Source organism: Hemicordylus capensis, chromosome 1 (assembly GCF_027244095.1).
Source record: "Hemicordylus capensis ecotype Gifberg chromosome 1, rHemCap1.1.pri, whole genome shotgun sequence".
In the NCBI taxonomy this organism is placed as follows: domain Eukaryota; kingdom Metazoa; phylum Chordata; class Lepidosauria; order Squamata; family Cordylidae; genus Hemicordylus; species Hemicordylus capensis.
In genome coordinates, this window is record NC_069657.1 from 403,744,550 (window position 1) to 403,764,447 (window position 19,898).

The 19,898-nt window shown below is 45.4% G+C and overlaps 1 protein-coding gene across 8 annotated transcripts in view; it reads right to left on the bottom strand.

The window, feature by feature from the left end:
* The window catches only part of RBKS (ribokinase), a 96,320-nt gene that overhangs the window by 16,807 nt on the left and 59,615 nt on the right, over positions 1-19,898 (bottom strand). For 7 of the 8 annotated variants that reach the window (XM_053306077.1, XM_053306018.1, XM_053306067.1 and 4 more), the window contains one exon: positions 16,556-16,744. The exons of the other annotated variant lie outside the window; for it this stretch is intronic. In XM_053306077.1, coding sequence (XP_053162052.1) covers positions 16,556-16,744 — 189 coding nt within the window. The remainder of the gene's footprint in view (positions 1-16,555; positions 16,745-19,898) is intronic. 8 annotated transcript variants of the gene reach the window in all.

Below are 19,898 nucleotides of genomic sequence, written 5' to 3' on the forward strand. Positions count from 1 at the left end.
ATGCATTCAAACAGCATCAACAGTGAAGAGAGAAGAGTGAGCTGTCACAGAAATGGTGGCTCCCGCACTCCCTAAGGGGCCCAGGGACACCTCCCCCCTCCAGTTCTTCCCCATTTCTTCCTTGCCAATGAAGCTCCCTGAGACCCCTGAGAAGCCATAGCTGAGAGTTGGGGGACCTTCAGCAATGGCATGGGATGCGTCATAGGGACTGGAGTAGAAGAACTCCTAGAAGGTGCAAGCAGAGCATTCCACTTCTTGGTGCAGCGCCCTCCTCTCATGCTGCATCCATGCCATGGCTGAAGATCCCCCAATCCTCAGTTATGGCTTTTTGGGGGTCTCAGGGAGTTTAGCAGAGAGGGGGAGGGGGAGAGAAGGTACCTTCCACTGGTACACTCTGCACCAGTGCAATACTCTGGATCAGGGGTTCTCAACGTTGGGTCCCCAGATGTTATTGGACTTCAGCTCCCATAATCCCCAGCCCCAGGTTGGGGATTATGGGAGTTGAAGTCCAATAACATCTGGGGACCAAACGTTGAAAATCCCTGCTCTGGATGTTACCCACGGTATCCAGCTGTGTCTGGAGGGCAACGGCTTGCTCAATTTCCCCCCTAAAAATGAAAGTTTGGAATAGCTGGCTGAGGACTCTATATTGACAGTTTGTTTTTTAAAGTGGGGTCCCAAGCAACTGCAGATTTGAGCCTGGGTGCTTTCCCTAAAGATAAAATGTGCTGTTGAGTCAGTGTCAACTCCTGGCAACTAAACAGCCCTGTGGTTGTCTTTGGTAGAATACAGAAGGGGTTTACCATTGCCTCCTCCCACGCAGTATGAGATGATGCCTTTCAGCATCTTCCTATATTGCTGCTGCCCGATATACAGGTGAAACTCAGAAAATTAGAATATCGTGCAAAAGTCCATTGATTTCAGTAATGCAAATTAAAAGGTGAAACTGATATATGAGACAGACGCATTACATGCAAAGCGAGATAAGTCAAGCCTTAATTTGTTATAATTGTGAAGGATTGTAGAAGACAAGGATTGTAGAATAGAACAATATCGGACCTCTGAAAAGTATAAGCATGCATATGTATTCAGTACTTGGTTTGGGCTCCTTTTGCAGCAATTACTGCCTCAATGCGGCGTGGCATGGATGCTATCAGCCTGTGGCACTGATGAGGTGTTATGGAAGACCAGGATGCTTCATTAGTGGCCTTCAGCTCTTCTGCATTGTTTGGTCTCATGTCTCTCATCCTTCTCTTGGCAATGCCCCATAGATTCTCTATGGGGTCAGGTCAGGCGAGTTTGCTGGCCAATCAAGCACAATACACTATATACTTTTCAGAGGTCCGATATTGTTCTATTCTACAATCCTTGTCTTCTTGGTTCCATGTAATATTCTAATTTTCTGGGATTGTGGATTTTGGGTTTTCATGATCTGTACGCCATGATCATCACAATTATAACAAATTAAGGCTTGACTTATCTCGCTTTGCATGTAATGCGTCTGTCTCATATATCAGTTTCACCTTTTAATTTGCATTACTGAAATCAATGGACTTTTGCACGATATTCTAATTTTCTGAGTTTCACCTGTAGGTGTTTCCCATAGTCTGGGAAACAAACCAGTGGGGATTCGAACCTGCAACCTCTGGCTTGCTAACTTCTCTTAATAAGGCACAGCAACAGGAGCCATGACACCTGCACAGCCACATCCCACTTGCTTTTTATTGCAGCTGATGTGCTAGCCCAAAAGTTGTTTTTTTGCTAGCACCAAATGCCATATTCCTACATCAGAAACAATTCCTGGAGAAAAGGCATCAGGATCTGCAATAAATGGATAACAAGTGCATGCTTATTGAATTTATTTATTTTTAATCAACTAGGAAAGGCCTTAAAGGTCTGAACTGGGCTCACAAACTGGGATGATGGAAGAGACTCTTGTCTACTCCAAAGTGAGTCAAATCAGAGGCAATGATTTCAAGTCATGAGACTTTTGCAGCCAAGCTGAACTTTAGGAGATAATAGATGCAGTGTTAAATAAAATGTAATCGTTGCTGATTGGAGCAGCTGGTGGGTTAATTTATTCTGTATGGCTCTTTGTATTATTAAAAAAAAATCATTGGATTGCATATTTGTAGGCGAGAAAGCAGAAGGCTAAGTCACAGGGTTATTTTGGCTGCATGATAAATAAAGGGAGCTATTATATGATCACTATCTGGGGCATGATTCTTACAATAATCCCTTCCACCTCACCACACTGGTGGGTGATTAGCCACAATTAGAGCCCAATTGCTTGCCTGATCATTGCTACCACTGTTAATAGGCCCCTCACATTGTGGTCAATGCCACTTTTCAACTATCACGCAAACAACTCTGGTTAGGAAAAGGTTAACCTGCCCTCTTTTCGGCAAGTTGCAAAAAATCTCCCTCAGACACTTTGTCTGCCAACTGCTTCATTTACTAGCAGCTGCTTTTTTCATTGTCAAGAGGTTAGCTGGAACAAAAATCACTGTTTTTTGGGCAAAGTGCAGGCTAGATAGCAAACTGCGAGGGGTATTAATGAATAGCAAAGGCATTTGATAGTATTAGAGTCAACCACAGGTTCCACTTCTGCTGATGCACAGAATTTTGAGTAATTAGTCAGTGGATTGGATTCAGTATTTATATCCTCCTGAGTCAGAGCCGTTAGGCCACAAAGTCAGGAAACAAAGAATGGCTGTTTTTAAAAACTATTTTTTTTTAAAAGGGTTCTCTTTCTGGGTTTATTTATATGCCTCCATTTTATACCAGTAGCCACTGCACTTTCCTGGCTTGGATCTTGGCCAGAATTTGGAGACACATTAAAGTCATACCAGAGAAGTGAAGAAGAACGGAGGAGGGGATGTTGATGTTGTGGAACATCTCTGGGATGGAACAGAGCATAGTTCTCTCACAACCTTCTGTCGAGATAAATATGTGTAGTGAAATGTCTATAATGCAATTGCTATAATACAGTGGGCAGAATGTCTGTTTCAATGTTCCTTATAAAGTATTAAAAGAGCCCGTTACGTTTTATAAAATCACAACATTACGTCTGATACAGGCCACTGTGGTCACAAAGCCAAAACACATGCGCGGGCGCCAGTCTCCTGCCTGTCCACACAGCAGGGTGGGTAGAGGTCCCTGCTGTCTCCACAGCAGGAACCACACAAAAGCTTAAGGTGGTGGTGGTGGTGAGGTGTATGTGGGTGGGGATTCTAATTTTCCCCCAATTACCTACTTGGCTTGCTGGGCTCAGCTCCAGTTTAGAACAAAAGTACCTAATTCAGAATGCAAGAAAGTGCAGCCTAGGAACATAGGAAGCTGCCTTATTATAAAGTCAGACTTTTTGTCCATTTAGCTCAGTACTATGTACACTGACTGGCAGCAGCTCTCCAAAGTTTTAGGCAGGAGAGTCTTTCCTAGCTCTACCTGGAGATGCCAGGGACTGAAACTGAGACCTCCTGCGTGCAAAGCAGATGCTCTGAGCTACAACCCCATCCCCACTACAGTCTACAAACACTGCCACTGTTCTGTTACAGCTTCTTTTTGCAGTGAACGGCAGAAAGCAACAAATTAAAAGGCATCCTGCTCAGATATTAATACAATGGAACATATGTTGAGAAGAACTTATTGTAAAAAAAAGAGCTCACCTCTTCCATCTTGTTATGCAAGGCAGGGTGCAAATTACAGCTGCCTTGCAAACTGCTGTCAGGCAATTCAGAATCCCGACAACAACATCCCTGACCTGTTGCAGGTAACCCCAGAGCCTCAGACCGAAGGCAATTAAACAGGAGACATTTCATGCTGGTTGCAACACTCCGGCATTACAAAGCAGGCAAAAAGCCAATGGATGTTTTTATCTTTAGAAGACCTGAAGCTACTTAAATACACCACTGCATATTCTCAGTTCTTTTATGTAAGAGAAAAAAACAGTATCTTCTAGAAACGCAGAAGGAAAAAAAGGGAATATAAGTTTTAAATAGACACACGAGATCCTTCCTTATTTGGTGAATTTATTTTAAATGGTGACCACTAAAGACTGAATTTTAAATACAGTTAAACATTTGGGTCTCTCTTTTTTTGATTGCTGGGCACTAAAAAGGGGAAAGAGTGCATTTTGATTACCACCTTGGACATGTGGCAATTTCTTACCTATAAAACACTCAGAGGCTATGCACATGAGCAGCCCAACCTGGGCTAGGGCAAGCCCAACCTGTGTTGGGCTACTTGTGTGCAGCGCCAGGATCGAGGCAGATCCCGGCACTGCCTCTGCAGCAAGCCCAACTTTTTGATCCAGACTTTAACCAGGGTTAGAGGGAGTGAGTGTGCCCTCAACCCCAACTTGGCACACAGTGCATTGTGGGATACGTGGAGGCCAGAACACATTTTCCTGGCCCATGGCGGGGCGCAGCTCATGGCGGTACCCATTGTGTGGGTGTTGGAGCTGCGTGGCTCTGAACAGCAGGACAATAATCTGGGGGGAAGGAGCTAGGTCCAACCCTGCCTCGCTGCCCCCTTCCCTGCCTGCCCTCCCCACCTAACCAATGGTCGTGTGCATGACCTTATGAGATCAGCAAGAGAAAGAGGATAATTTTTTTCCTGACAGAAATTTGTCATTATACATCATTTTAATAAGATGTTCCCCTGACTGATGGGCTTTCTAGAATCTTACCTTGCAAAACATCCAACTTAATCACAAATATTGCAGGAAGTGGATGTCATCGATTCTGCTCAAAGTTCTTGGAATAATTTAAAGAAAAATAGCATTTCTCTTTATAATGTAAAATCAGTTCTTCTGAAATAAGAGCCCAAGATACTTATATATCTAAAGGATTCTATATATGAGAGACTGACATTTGGTACAGTTTGCCTCAACCAACAGGGGGATTTCTGTTTTTGAATCAGTACCACTAGGTCTACAGAGAACATAGAAAGCCTGTGGACTTTCTTATTTGCTGCTCTTCTGAAAAGATTTCTAACAAAAGAACTAGCATGTTTGTGCCCACCCATATTGTGTTTTGTGGTCTGGGCTTGGGATACAAGGCTGTAGTTTGTTTGTCTTGTCACCCTGATGGATGGCAGGACATTTAGTGGTCAGACTTCTTCAGGCCTATCACTACTTTCCCCCGGCCTATGTAACTGTATGCTTCTTCTGGTGGCAACTGGCCCATGGACCCTTCACTCCAGATGAAGTAAAAGAGAGCTTTTTTCCTAGCAGATGGGACAAATGCAGCCTGTAGGCAACACACTGCCTACACATACCTTAGACAGAAGGTTTAGTAAAGCTTTTGTAATAATTGTGCTGATGCTGCTTGGCAGCATAGAACAGTGCAGTTATTAAAAAAACATACAAGGTGGGGGACAGACCCTGTAACTGTATTTAACTGGGTTCCACCTACAGCCGGGGCTTACAATGTCTAATTTGTAGGTTTCTATCCACAGTTTGTTTTATTTTGTTTTGAAGTGCAATAAAATGACAAATAGGCAAAATGTATCCCACTTACATGGCACAACAACAGGCACAAACACTTGAGAGCACTTTCAACATAGGCCTTCTGTTGCACTGAGGAGGACCTGGGCTCAGTACCTCTAGACATTTCTCATGGAAGATAAACCTGTCAACAACTATTAACCCATGGTAGCTAATATTGGAGCCTTCCTATTCAGAGGCTTCTGAAAACCAATTGCTGGGGAGTAACCAAAGGGGAGGCTTGTTGCCCATAACCTGCTTGTTGGCTTCCAGAGACATCAGACTGGCACGGTTGGAAACAGGATCCTGGACTGTATGGTGTGGAGTTGCCAACAGTGACTGAAACTATTTTTGGGGATCCCTACCCCCCACCTCCAGCAGTAAAGTTCACTATATCAAGCCATTAAGATCTCCTGAATTGCTTTCAGTAGTCATACAGAGATTGATGTTGATTCCTTGACAGGTCATTCCTGGAAAGTTGGCATCCCTATCTTTGTCTGATAGTGAGGCCTCTTCCTATGTTGTTATGCAGGGACGTAGCCAGTGGTGTAGTGAGGAGAGAGTGGGCTTGTGTTCACATAGTAAACACAAGTGGCTCTCCCCCTCATGGCTGAGCATCCTGAGGCGGCATGCATGTGAGCATCCCCTGCTCGCTCCCCTCCACGCTTGCCTCCCCCTAGCTGGCCACCCACCCAGCACCCCTGCCATCATTGCTGCTGCCACCTCCATCACTAGCCACCTCCACCACCAGCTGCCTCCGGCCACCCGGCTCTCAGGAAAATCATCTTTCCATTAGCTAAAAGCCCATAGGAAGGAGGGTGTATGCATGTCCTCCAGTGGGCCCCACAGTGGGTAAGCAGTGGCAATGGCAGGTGCCCCGGCCAGCTGGAGAAGGGAGCAAGGTGGCTCCCAGACAGCTGGGCAGCTCAGGTTCTTTGGACCTGTCCACCCAATTATAGTGGTGCCCCTGGATGCAGCAAGCTTGGTGTGGGCCCTGGGACAAGAAGTACAGATGACATCCCTCTTTTTCTCCTTCTCATTTACTAGCTGGCCAGAGGAAAAGAGGAAGGGATGCTGCCTGACACTCTTCCCTCCTCCAGGAGAGCAACTGGCCCTATCCATCTCCAACACAACATCCCTCCAGTGGCTGTTGCTGTTGTCTATGTTATGTTTCTTTTTTGGATGGTAAGCCCTTTGGGGACATCGAGCCATTTAATTTTGTTTGCTTGTTTCTAGGTAAGCCATTTTGGGAATATTTGGTGAAAAGCAGTATATAAATATTTGTTGTATTCATATTAAGCTGAGAGGAATCTTCCAGTTGGGGCCTACAGAGTGCAGGAGGGAGAAAGCCCACCCCAAGGGTCCAGGGGCATTTTACCCATATTGTTCAATTATAGCTATGCCCCTGTTCTTATATGAGATGAGATAAGTTGTCCTACAGGAAGCTCTAATAAACCACAGTACGTGGTTGACAGAACAGTAAGTGGTAGTCAGAAAAGGACGGAGCCGGACAGCATTTTTAGGCTGAAATGCTACTGAAAAGATCATTCTACAAACTATTAATCTGGTATAATACTGATGAGACTATTTTAACTGGTTCCTTTGTAATACAAGAAGGGGCAACCAGCTATATGATATCAGGGTGTTGTTAGTCCATGTATCATTTTAAGAAACTCTTAGTCTGAAGTACCAATAAGGCAAGGGGTACAAGTATTTTGAATAGATGACTAACAAGTACAATTGTTTCACTAAAACAATTTATAGTTATCTAAAGAAAAACGCCTTTCATCTGTGAAAGACTCTTAGCTGAACCACAACCCACATGGATTGAAGAGTGTGAAAGAAGTTACAAAAACAAAGGAAGGTAGATTGTTAAAAGAGTGAAGTCATAAAGTGGTGTATGGCTCAGCAAAATAATAGGCACTTTCATTCACAAAATCAAGTGTCGGCACTTTTACATTAAGCCACCAGCTGGGCTCAGTCTGGGCCAAGGCTCAGACTCAGGACTTCATTTTTAATGCCAGGTCAGGCCTGGCATATGTGAAGGTTATAAGAAAGCGCCTCTAATCATACCCGGAGTGCATGACCCTCACTACTGAGTAAGCAGAACCAAACTTCCAAACAAAGAAAAACTTCCAGGATAAAGAAGGTACCTTCCAAGGATACAAGTCCCTGCATTTGTCTCTGGAAATTAAACACTGCTGAGGGATAACAAATGCACTGACATTTTTAAAGAGCAGCAAATCTGCCCATAATTCTGTTAGGGATGGCCCGAACCTGTCGGGCCAGGCTGGGGCCAATTCAGGGTTTTTTGTTTTTGTTTTAAGTAAAAAACAAGGCAGATTTACCGCCATTGTAGGGCTCCAGGGGGTGCTGTCGTGGCCTGTCCCCCTCCCATCATTTCTGGTCCTTTACAGGCCGTCTGCTTGCAGTAGTGGTGGCCATTTTGGAGGCCACCACACATGCCCAATGGTCCTCTGTGTGGCCGGGTAGAAAATGGCCCCAAACAGGCCTAAAATGGCCCATAAAGGGCTGAAAATAATCCGGGGGTGGGTGGGTTTCAGGGACATCAGAAGATCCCCCTGTGGCCATGACAGCACCCACCCACCCCAGAGCCTAGCAATGGCGTTAAGTCCATCTTTCTTTTACTTTTTTTTTTTTTTTAATTCTTCCCCTGAGCTGGGCCCAAACCTGTTTGGATTAGAGCTGGACTGTGTTCCCTCTAATTTTTTTAATCAGTGAGCGAAAACATTTTGTTCTGGGTGGCAGTATCAAGGCTGCCGCAGCCGCTTCCTCTGCCATCCACCTCTGCCATCCTCTGGCTCTGTCTGCAGATCTTGACGGAAGTCTCGCGAGAGGGGACTCTGGACCCTCCCAACGAGACTTCAGATGATAGCTGCATCCAGAGCTGGAGGAGGAGGAGGCCTGGCTGCGGGGGAGGGAAGAAGGAAGAGGAGGAGGTGGCGACAGTTGCTGCGGTGGCGGCAGCAGCAGCAGCCCAGCTGGGAGCAGGGGAAACCGGGACTTTGGCGGAGAGCTGGGCAGTGGTGGTGGGAGCAATAGCGTGGCAGGACGGTGCACCTGCCACAAAGAGCTGTGCGGGGGGGGGGGGGCCTGACATTTTGTGTGTGTGAACGCACCTTAGAGGGAGCAGTGCCTGGCTCTAGTGTGCATAGAACTGGAACAGACCCAGTTCGGTTTGTGTATGGTTCTGCTCAAACTGAACCGGGTTTTCCGGTTTTGTGCGCACCCCTAAACAGAGGTGCACCTATGTAATTTTGGAGCCTGGACCTAAAGGTCTTTGGAGGCCCCCCGCTGCAAGTTAAGCATCATTTTCTAATGCATAGGTTATTGGGGGCACAAATCACACCACCTAGGACAGACTAAAGAGGATTTGGGGGCCCCCAGGGGGTATGGAGGCCCTGGAATTCGGGGCCGAAGACCAGGGGTAAGAGCGCCTCTGCCCCTAAATTCTATCAATGAGGAGGTAAATCAAGCTTCTGCGATGTTCATGTTTGCTGTGAAAAGACACAATGACAAGAATATGATTTCAGTCTTAGCACTAACCCAGATCAAGCACTGGCATCATTCTAGCCAGATATAATGGTGTGCAATCCATTATATAGCAATAGCACTTACATTTATATACCGCTCTATAGCCGGAGCTCTCTAAGCGGTTTACAATGATTTAGCATATTGCCCCCAACATTCTGGGTACTGTAGCCCTACAAAGTCAAAGCCCTAGGCTGTAGCCCTACAAAGTCAAATAGCTGCTAACTAAGGCAAATTGGCCAATGCAATTATGGTTGGATGGAATGGTGTCACGCCTCCTATAAAAGTGAGAGATTGAAGCCATGCTGTAAAGTGCTCAAAATACGAAGTTCCATGGAGTAAAGTTAGCTCTCTGTTCCATGGAGTAAAGTTAGCTCTCTGGGTCAACCTTGTTGCAGAAAAGATACTGATAAAGGTGATATCAGTTTGTGCCTCAACTATGTAATGGACCAAACTGGGGGTGGTTTGGTCTGTGATCGAACTGAACCGGGCCTGGTTTGTGAGAACCGGTTTGGGATGAATTGGGGTATTCCCAAGGTGGCAGTGGTGTCAAGGGGGGAAGCTGCTTAACCTGGCTGCTCGCCCTCCTGGCCGTGTTGCACTTGCGGCGTACACTCTCCCCTTGTTTGCCAAGCTGGCGGCCCGGTAAAGGTGGGGAGAGCACACATGGCAAGGCTGGGAGGGCACACAGCCGAGTTAAGTAGCTTCCCTCTTCCTCACCACTGCCATCTTGGGAATGCCTTGCAGCCCCTTTAATTGTAAAGAGGAGTCCTCAATGGATTCCCCTTTACAAGTATATCACCAGAATCGGTTCAATAGTCGAACTGGACTGGACCCGGTTCGGGCAGAACCGGCTCAAATTCAACCCAATCCAGTTCTGTCCACATTCCTATATGGGAAGAGGGGAAAGCTGGAAATTCATGCACGCCCAACTTGTTCCTTATCCAACAAACCACTGTTGGGTGGATTGCCTGAACTGGGCTAGTGGCTGAATCAATAACAGAGTCAGTTAAATTCAAGTCGAATACCCAAGCCACTGCTAAACCAAACCATAGCCAAGAACCTCCTTAGAGACACTAAAACTCAGAGAGAAACTACTATAGCAATAGCAATAGCACTTACATTTATATACCGCTTTATAGCCAAAGCTCTCTAAGCGGTTTACAATGATTTAGCATATTGCCCCCAACATTCTGGGTCATATCTATGCAAGATATGTGCACACAGCAATGTTTTTCTGAGATTCCTCCCATCGAAGCACTCAAAACCGTTTAAGGATTTAGCATGTGAATAGTTTAAAGGGAACTCGGGGAAAATACAAGCATATAGCAACTGCCTTCAAGTGCGTGCACAGAACATGTATACAGTATGTGTATGTATGTATGTATGTATGTACCTTATGAGCTTATTTAGCAATAGCAATAGCAATAGCACTTACATTTATATACCGCTCTATAGCTGGAAGCTCTCTAAGCGGTTTACAATGATTTAGCATATTGCCCCCCAACATTCTGGGTACTCATTTTACTGACCTCGGAAGGATGGAAGGCTGAGTCAACCTTGAGCCCCTTGGTCAGGATCGAACTTGTAACCTTCTGGTTACAGGGCGGCAGTTTTACCACTGCGCCACCAGGGGCTCATTTCACTTATTTCACTAGATGTAAAGTACTCTATGGATAGAGAAGACTCTGGCAGCTTTACTGAAGTAGGGAAAAATTCATTAAAAATCATAGGATTGACCAATGTCCTTGAAATAAAAATACACAGAATTCTGCCATCAGACTACAAGTGTGCCCAATTTCATAACTTCAAGCCTAGCCATTCTGGAAATGTAAAGTGTTTGGCAAAGTGGCGGGGGGCATGTTACACTTTTTTTTTAATGAAGGCAAAGGGCAGATTCCTTAACATGGTGGTGGAATGATGGTCCAGGGGTGGGGGCGGCTTCAGTTCCAGAAGTTTTTGTAATTTTCTGCCATGAAACAAGCTACTTATAGGACTATGATGGGGGGGCATTAAAAAAATCATTAAAAATAAATAGATTGACCAATCCAGTTCAAAATCAATACACAACCTTCTGCTAACCTTTCCTACATGTGAGTCCAATTTCAGGCCAAGCCATTCCATAAATATTAAATGAGGTGAAAAGTGGGATGATGTTTACTCTTTTTTATGACAGAGATGGGCAGATTCCTCCACATGGGGGGTAGGATGATTATCCAAGGGAGGGCTTCAGTTCCAGAAATCTTTGTGCTATGAAACAAGTCACTTATAAGGACTTTTTTAAAAAATTCCAAAAATCATTAAAAAATAAATGAATCAATTAATCTGCTTCAAAATCAATACATGGAGTACTGATAATCTGTCTTATATCTGTGTCAAATTTCAGAACTCAAGGCCAAGCCATTTCAGAAATATATAAGGGACTCTCATTTCCCTTGGGGAAAATCATGGGGCTATCTAGAAGAGTGAGCACATGGACCTGGGCCCCCAGGTCTGTGCCTAACAGCACCCCTGACTTCAGGCTTGGGAGGAGGCAGCTATGAGAAAAACACATCACCATTCAGATGCTTGTGCGCAACTTGTGTGTCATTTCATCTTTGGAGCCTTGTCTATGCCTGAAGAGATTCGAGAACTAAGACTGGGGACTTGGGGGTGGGCAGTTTCTGTGAGGAAAACTCTCAGAAACGTTCAGATGTATGTAGGGAACATGCCTGCCACCGATTTGGATCCCAAACTACTGCCATATACAGCCTGCTATTTTGAGAGGCACAAAAATATTTCTAACTAGTCACAACAACATGTGCAGAGGCAACCAGCACAAGCACATATTTGCTTTCCTCTGGAAGAATTTGCTTCCCCTGAAAAGAACCAGCTATTCTCGTTGAGGTATATACAGCACTATGTTTTTCTTTAACTAAACGGGGGAGAAATGTCACAGTTACTGCAGAACACATGTTACATTTTATGACATCAGGCAGTTAAAATGTATAGTTAGTACATACAGTGCTCTCAGCAACATCACCAGAAGTACTCTGGATTTACATCAGATAGAGCTGCAAGCACAAAATGTCCCAGCTAAATGTGGGTGAGATAAAACTGATATCAGAACCTTAACTATTGCCTTTCTTGATGGTAGCAGCCAGTTGCTGCTAAACTAATGAGCCTAACTTTCCATTTAAGTAAGAGTTTTTAGTCCATGCTCATTTATAAACAGGAAAAGAACTGGAAAAACAAACCCCAACCCTACAATTTATGAAAGATGCAGGTCACTGACCTTACAAATCGCGACAAAATTAATTTGGCATTGCGTGCTGCTTCTGCCTTTTAACTATGCCCTGTGGAATTTGAGCACCTGATACTACTTAAGCTGTACAAAGGGCTTTTGCCAGCACAAACAGTTCAGGCATGTGTGGACAGAACCAGTCATTCAGTTTTGGGGAGTCTGAGTAGAGAATGGCTGGGCGTCTCCTTTCTCCCACCTCAGAAAGTTCAGGGGCGTTTGAGGCAATGGTGCTGAGGGATTACGTCGCCATCTTGTACAAGTAACAACAGAGCTACAGCTAATGCTCTTTGCTGCAATACAGAAGAGAGAGAAGGGCGAAGGAGGAATACAGTGATATCATCAGCATGTTCTGCTCTGGTCGATCTACGGAACACAGCCTATAAACCTTGGGTGAACTGACATTCCCTGCACACAACAGGCTGGAGGAGAGTTTGCTGGCATATATGAAGTCTTGCCCAAAGATTTGGCTATTTACTGGATGATGAGCCCATATCCTCACGCACAGGGGATACTCCTCTGGGGGGTGGGGGCCTCCTTGTAGTGGGTGATTCGATCATTAGAAGGATAGAGAGATGGGTTTGTGACCCGCGTGTTGACCACACGGTGACTTGCCTGCCTGGTGCGAAGGTTGCAGACATTACGCAGCGTCTAGACAGGCTCCTAGGCAGTGCTGGGGAGGAGGCAGCTGTCGTGGTGCACGCCGGCACCAACGATGTGGGGAAATGCAGTCGGGAGGTCCTGCGAGCCAAATTTAGGCTGACAGGTAGCATTTTGAAGTCCTGGACCCCCAAGATAGCATTCTCAGAAATGCTACCTGTTCCATGCGGAAGTACAGTGAGACAGGCAGAGCTGAGGGGCTTCAATGTGTGGATGAGACGTTGGTGCCGGGAGGAGGGGTTTAGATTTGTTAAGCACTGGGACACATTTTGGGGCAAGCAAGGCCTGTACAAAAGGGACGGGCTGCACTTGAACCAAGATGGAACCAGACTGCTGGCGCTTAAAATCAAAAAGGTTGCAGAGCAGCTTTTAAAATGACACCTGGGGAACAGCCGATGGGAGCTGGGCAGTATCCTGTTTGGCAAAAGCCATCCTTTAAAGTGTGAGGCTGCAAAGAATTCAAATAAAACAGAAGGGGACAGAGCAGAACTGCATAAAGAGCAGATGGGAGCCTGTGCCAGCAGGTCAAAGAGTCAAAATAATAGCATACATCAGGGAAGAGATTCAGTGTATAGGTGCTTGTATGCCAATGCCAGAAGCCTCCGAGCCAAGATGGGTGATCTGGAGTGCTTGGTTGCTAACGCAGAAATAGACATAGTGGGCATAACAGAAACATGGTGGAACAGTGAGAACCGGTGGGACACTGTTATCCCTGGGTATAAACTCTATAGAAAGGACAGGGAGGGGCGCCTTGGAGGAGGGGTAGCACTGTATGTTAAAGAAGGGATAGAATCTAACAAGCTAGGAAACCTAAGTGGACTGGGGTCCTCCATAGAAACCCTGTGGGTGACTATACAAGGCCGGAAAGGAAACGTGCTACTGGGGACGTGCTATCGCCCTCCTGATCATAATGCCGACAGTGACTGGGAGTTGCAGGAAGAAATCAGGGAGGCATCAAGGAGAGGCAGGGCTGTAATTATGGGTGATTTCAACTACCACACATAGACTGGGTAAATTCACATTCAAGTCAGGACAAAGAGGTCAAATTTCTAGATACGCTAAATGACTGTGCCCTAGAACAGTTGGTCATGGAACCGACCAGAGAGAAGGCGACATTGGATCTAATTCTGAGTGACACCCAGGACCTGGTGCGTGATGTCAGTGTCATCGACCCTTTGGGGAACAGTGACCACAGTGCCAACAATTTCAGCATATATTTTGAATTTCAGAAGAGGAAACTTCTCCAAAATGAGGAGTATGGTGAAAAGAAAGCTGAGGGGAGAAATCAGGAGAGTCACTTCGCTCTGGAGTGCATGGAGTTTACTCAAAACGTCAATACTAGAAGCCCAGTTAGATTGTATACCCAAAAGGAGGAAAGGTACCACTAAGTCCAGGAGGATGCCAGCATGGCTAACAGGTACCGTCAAGGAAGCCATAAAAGGGAAGAAGACTTCCTTCCGAAATTGGAAGGCCTGTCCAAACGAAGAGAACAGAAAGGAACACAAACTCTGGCAAAAGAAATGCAAGGTGACAATAAGGGAGGCAAAAAGAGAGTTTGAGGAACATTTAGCCAAAAGTATCAAGGGGAATAACAAAAACTTCTTTAAGTACATCAGAAGCAGGAAACCTGCCAGGGAGGCAGTTGGACCATTAGACAATGAGGGAGTGAAAGGGATTATTAAGGAGGATATGGAGGTTGCAGAGAAGCTGAATGAGTTCTTTGCATCTGTCTTCATGGCAGAGGATACTGAGCATATACCTGCTCCTGAACCAGGCTTTTTAGGGATGGAGGCTAGAGAGCTGAGTCAGATAGAAGTGACAAGGGATGATGTTCTAAGCTAACAAATCACCAGGGCCAGATGGCATCCATCCAAGAGTCCTAAACTAATTCAAATGTGAAATTGCCGACCTCCTTGCCAAAATATTTAACTTATCCCTGAAATTGGGCTCTGTACCAGAGGACTGGAGAGTAGCAAATGTAACACCAATTTTCAAAAAGGGATCCAGGGGCGATCCGGGAAATTATAGGCCAGTTAGCCTAATGTCCGTTCCAGGCAAATTGATGGAAAGCATCCTCAAGGATAAAATTGTAAAGCACCTAGAAGAACAGGCCCTGCTGGGAGTGAGCCAGCATGGCTTCCGCAAAGGTAAATCTTGCCTCACCAACCTTTTGGACTTCTTTGAGAGTGTCAACGAGTGTGTGGATCAAGGTGATCCAGTTGATATAGTCTACCTGGACTTCCAAAAAGCTTTTGACAAAGTTCCTCATCAAAGACTCCTGAGGAAACTTAGTTGTCATGGGATAAAGGGACAAGTACATGTGTGGATTGCTAACTGGTTGAAAGACAGGAAACAGAGGGTAGGTATAAATGGAGAGTTTTCACAATGGAGGGAAGTAAGAAGTGGGGTCCCCCAGGGATCTGTACTGGGACCGGTGCTTTTTAATATATTCATAAATGATCTAGAAGGGGTAAGCAGTGATGTGGCCAGATTTGTAGATGATACCAAACTCTTCTGGGTTGTGAAATCCAAAACGGATTGTGAGCAGCTCCAAAAGGATCTCTCCAAACTCTCCAAAAAATGGCAAATGCAGTTCAATGTTAGCAAGTGTAAAGTGATGCACGTTGGGACGAAAAACCCCAACTTCAAGTATATGCTGATGGGATCCGAGCTGTCGGTGACGGACCAGGAGAGGGATCTTGGGGTTGTGGTGGACAGCTCGTTGAAAGTGTCGACTCAATGTGCGGCAGCTGTGAAAAAGGCAAATTCCATGCTAGGGATCATTAGAAAGGGGATTGAAAATAAAACGGCTACCATTATAATGCCCTTATACAAAACTATGGTGCGACCACACTTGGAGTACTGTGTACAATTCTGGTCACCACATCTTAAAAAGGACATTGTTGAACTGGAGAAGGTACAGAAGAGGGCAACCAAGAAGATCAGGGGCCTAGAGCACCTTTCTTATGAGGCAAGACTACAACACCTGGGGCTTTTTAGTTTAGAAAAAAGACGACTGCGGGGAGACATGATAGAGGTCTATAAAATCATGCATGGTATGGAGAAAGTGGAGAGAGAGAGAAATTCTTTTCCCTCTCACACAACACTAGAACCAGGGGTCACTCCATGAAATTGATTGCCAGGAGGTCTAGGACCAACAAATGGAAGTACTTTTTCACACAACGCGTGATCCACTTGTGGAACTCTCTGCCACAGGACATGGTGACAGCCAACAACCTGGATGGCTTTAAGAGGGATTTGGATGACTTCATGGAGGAGAGGTCTATCAATGGCTACTAGTCGGAGGGCTGTGGGCCACCTCCAGCCTCAAGGGTAGGGTGCCTCTGAGTACCAGTTGCAGGGGAGTAATGGCAGGAGAGAGGGCATGCCCTCAACTCCTGTCTGTGGCTTCCAGCGGTATCTGGTGGGCCACTGTTCGAAACAGGATGCTGGACTAGATGGGCCTTGGGCCTGATCCAGCAGGGCTGTTCTTATGTTCTTATGTACTCTGTTTTTTGTTTGGCTCAAATAATCTCTTTTTCTAAAGGAAGACCCTTTCAATCACAAACACATACCGTGGTGTCCACAGAGGTGACTTTCTGAGCAGGAACGTGTTTTGGGGCAGATTCCTCTTTGGAGACCATGACGCAGCCCTCTGGGCCTAAGGTTACAATGGCTGTCTTGCAGCCTCTTTCTAACAGTACAAGTCCCACTCGCCCGGCATCTTCGACATTACAGACGGCAATTCCTGTGAGAATTTCTGCCTGGAAGAAAACATTAAAGCCACATTTAAAGCAACCAAACAAGAGTTCCTCATCTAATAACAGCCATCTAAAATGTGTTAATGCACTGAATAAATTGTTCAAGGGTATTCAGTGCAGTGAAGTCAACATTTAAGCTCTGCCTCTTCTAAACTATAGCAGGGGAAGCCAAGGCTCTTCCATTGTTGGAATAAAACTCCCATCATGCCCACATCTAAAAAGACACACAAGGAAAGCAACAGCAACAGCCACTACAAGGATCCTATGCAGAGAAGAATAGGGACAGCTGTCTCCCAGCTAAATATGAGAAGTACCACTTAAAGCAGGAGTGGGCAATATTGTGGCTGGGGACGGTGGGAGTCATAGTTCAACAACAGCTGGAGGGCCATGATTGCCCACTCTTGACTTAAAAGGTACCTCTTATCACAATTATTACAAAGAGTTGCCAGTGCCCTCTCTCCCAAAGGAAATGAAGCCTTATAGCATGACACTGCCCCTGGCATGTCTCGTAACTCAGGAACTCAGGTAGCATGCAGCAATAGCGTGATTTGCTCCTTGGAGGAAGGGTGGGGTACAAAATGCAAACAAACACACACCACCACTCGTTGACTTTAGGGATTATGATTATACTTTTGCTAGAACACTGGGGTGTGTGTGGTGTGTGTGTGTGTGTGTTTAAGAGGCAGAGTACCCACAGTTTCTGATCATTACTGTTTGCCTCTCCCTCCTCCTAGCTATGCACAGTGGTGGTTGCATATCTATTCAAAACTCTGACGCCATTAGGGGTTTCTGTTGCATCTGCCTTCTGAGAAGGGTTGCCTCCAGCTGTATGCAACAATTGCGATGTAGCTGAGTCACAAAGGGAAAGGGGTAAAATCAGGATGCGATTGGAGCCACTTTCCCGCAAAGGTAACAGACGCTAGACAGATGTTACGTGCCAAAAGTTAAAATGTATTACCAAGTGACAATTGTGATATTAAATATAAAACTGCTGGGCTAAGTTGGAAAGTTCCTCCCTCCAATAAAACCATTAAACACACACACATACACCCTCAGCTACAATTGAAGGAAATAACTAATGGCTGTTTTAAAAAGAGAAATAAAACACAATAGCAGGAGGCCAAGAAGGATATTTTTAATTGCTTCCTACGCAGCTCCAAGCGAGAGATATGTCCCCCTTCCAATTTTGTTGAGTGTGAAATGTTCACAGGGAAATAGAGCGATTCTTTAAAATAAGGGGAAATCCCACGAAGTAAAATCTATCCTGAACTGTAATTATGCACGTTCTTTGTATACAAATGCAATGTCTTTGTTGCAGCGCCAAATGCTTAAACAAAACATGCAGATATTAGTTCAGTAGCTTAGGCAAGATAGGCAAGACAGGCAAACTTGGTAAAACTTGCATTCAGACTAACTTCCTGCTTGGCTGTACAAACTCTTGCAAGTAAATATTTGCATAGCTGAACTTTTAAAAACATGACCAGATATGTCTCTGCCATTTTGACAGTTTCCATGGAGACAATCTGCTCTTCATCCCCACCCCAGTCTGCTCACCTGCCAGTTCACCACTCTGGGTTGGCATTCTTCACTTTCCTTTTAGGTCTGGTTTAGAGGCTACCTAGAGTGGCATGGTTGCTGATACTTTCATGATTGTTCCCACATTCTTCTGGGTATTGTGTCTGCACCTTCCACCCACGTGTGTGGTTTAATTTACACTGGTGACATATAGACATCACCAGTGTGATATTTAACTATGCAGTCCACTCTAACTACATGGGGGAAAGACGTAGTCTTTACCTGGAAGAGCATGGGAGCAACCACATCCCTGCAGCTCACGTGGAAAATGACCCATAGTCTCAGTGCTAAAAGGCCTGCTCTCCCATGCCCCATCCAGTGCTGCCCTCTGCAATGCATTGCCCTCGGCAGCAGCCGAAGTGTCCCTAGTGGTATGCAGGGGCGGATTAAGCTTTTTGCCACCCATAGGCAAAAAGGCTTTTGCTGCCCTTTTACCTTAAACAAGGTAAAAGGGGGGACTTTCTCCTCACCCACTCCACCCTTGCTGCAGCTGCCACTGCCCATAGAGAAGGGCGACAAAATCTGAGGAGGGGCAAAATTTGCTGCTCCTCAAGTTTTGCCGCCGTAGGCAAATGCCTACTCTGCCTCTCTGTTAATCCACCACTGGTGGTATGGGAAGCTGCCATAAAGTTATAGAGCTTATATGTGATTCAATGTTACCCCAGACTTTCCCTTGTCACATTGCCACCCTCTCATCTCTATCCAGAATCCCACTGTTAAAACAATTCCTTTTTCTCAGCACTCAGACCATGTCATTCTCCTCTTCAAATTTCTGCACTGGGTTCCCAGCCCCTTTCTGGTCCAGCACAAACTCCTTGTCCTTCACTTTCAAAGCTCTCCATGGGCTTTGCTGCACCCTGTCTTTCTGCCCTTGCCTTGTATCCATGAGTGAAGTCTTTGCTCCTGCAGTTCTGCCAGTCAGGTCTTGAATGACTTTGTTCATTCACCTCTGCTGCTCCTCACTCTCTCCCTGAACACATATGTGATGTCCCCCTCTCTCTTGCCTCTTTGAGATCCTTTCTCAAAACTCACCTTTTCTGTAAAGCTTAAGCCATCAAACCTCTCCCCTAAGTATAACAAAGCCAAAGTACAGGTAATTGCATTTGCTCACATTCATCCCTTGTTATCCTCATCTCTCGCTCCTCACTGTCATCTCCCCCACTGTAGAATTTAGATTGGGCGAGTGCACACAATCTGAGATTTCCAGTAAAGGCTGGGAGCGTGTGTGCCTCGGAAATCTAAGATTCTAGTTAAACTAACCTGAGATTGACCTGCCCATTTTATGCCTGTCTCTTATGAAACTTTGTAAAGTGCCGTGGACATAGATAATGCAGTAGTGCATTTTCCTTGAGGAGAAATTGCAATTATTGAGCAACACACAAAAGGTCTGAAATTATTTAACAAAATGCAACTTTAGGTTTGGCTTCCACAAGCCAAAAATGTGTTATACTACTTATTCTGCATTTTTTTTTTCATTAGAAGCATTAGGGAGAATAGAGAACCAGCACATTCCTGGGCAAACCTCAGGGATTAGGCTCTGCTACATCTGGTGCACAGTGAATTAACAAGCCAGTTTCAACAG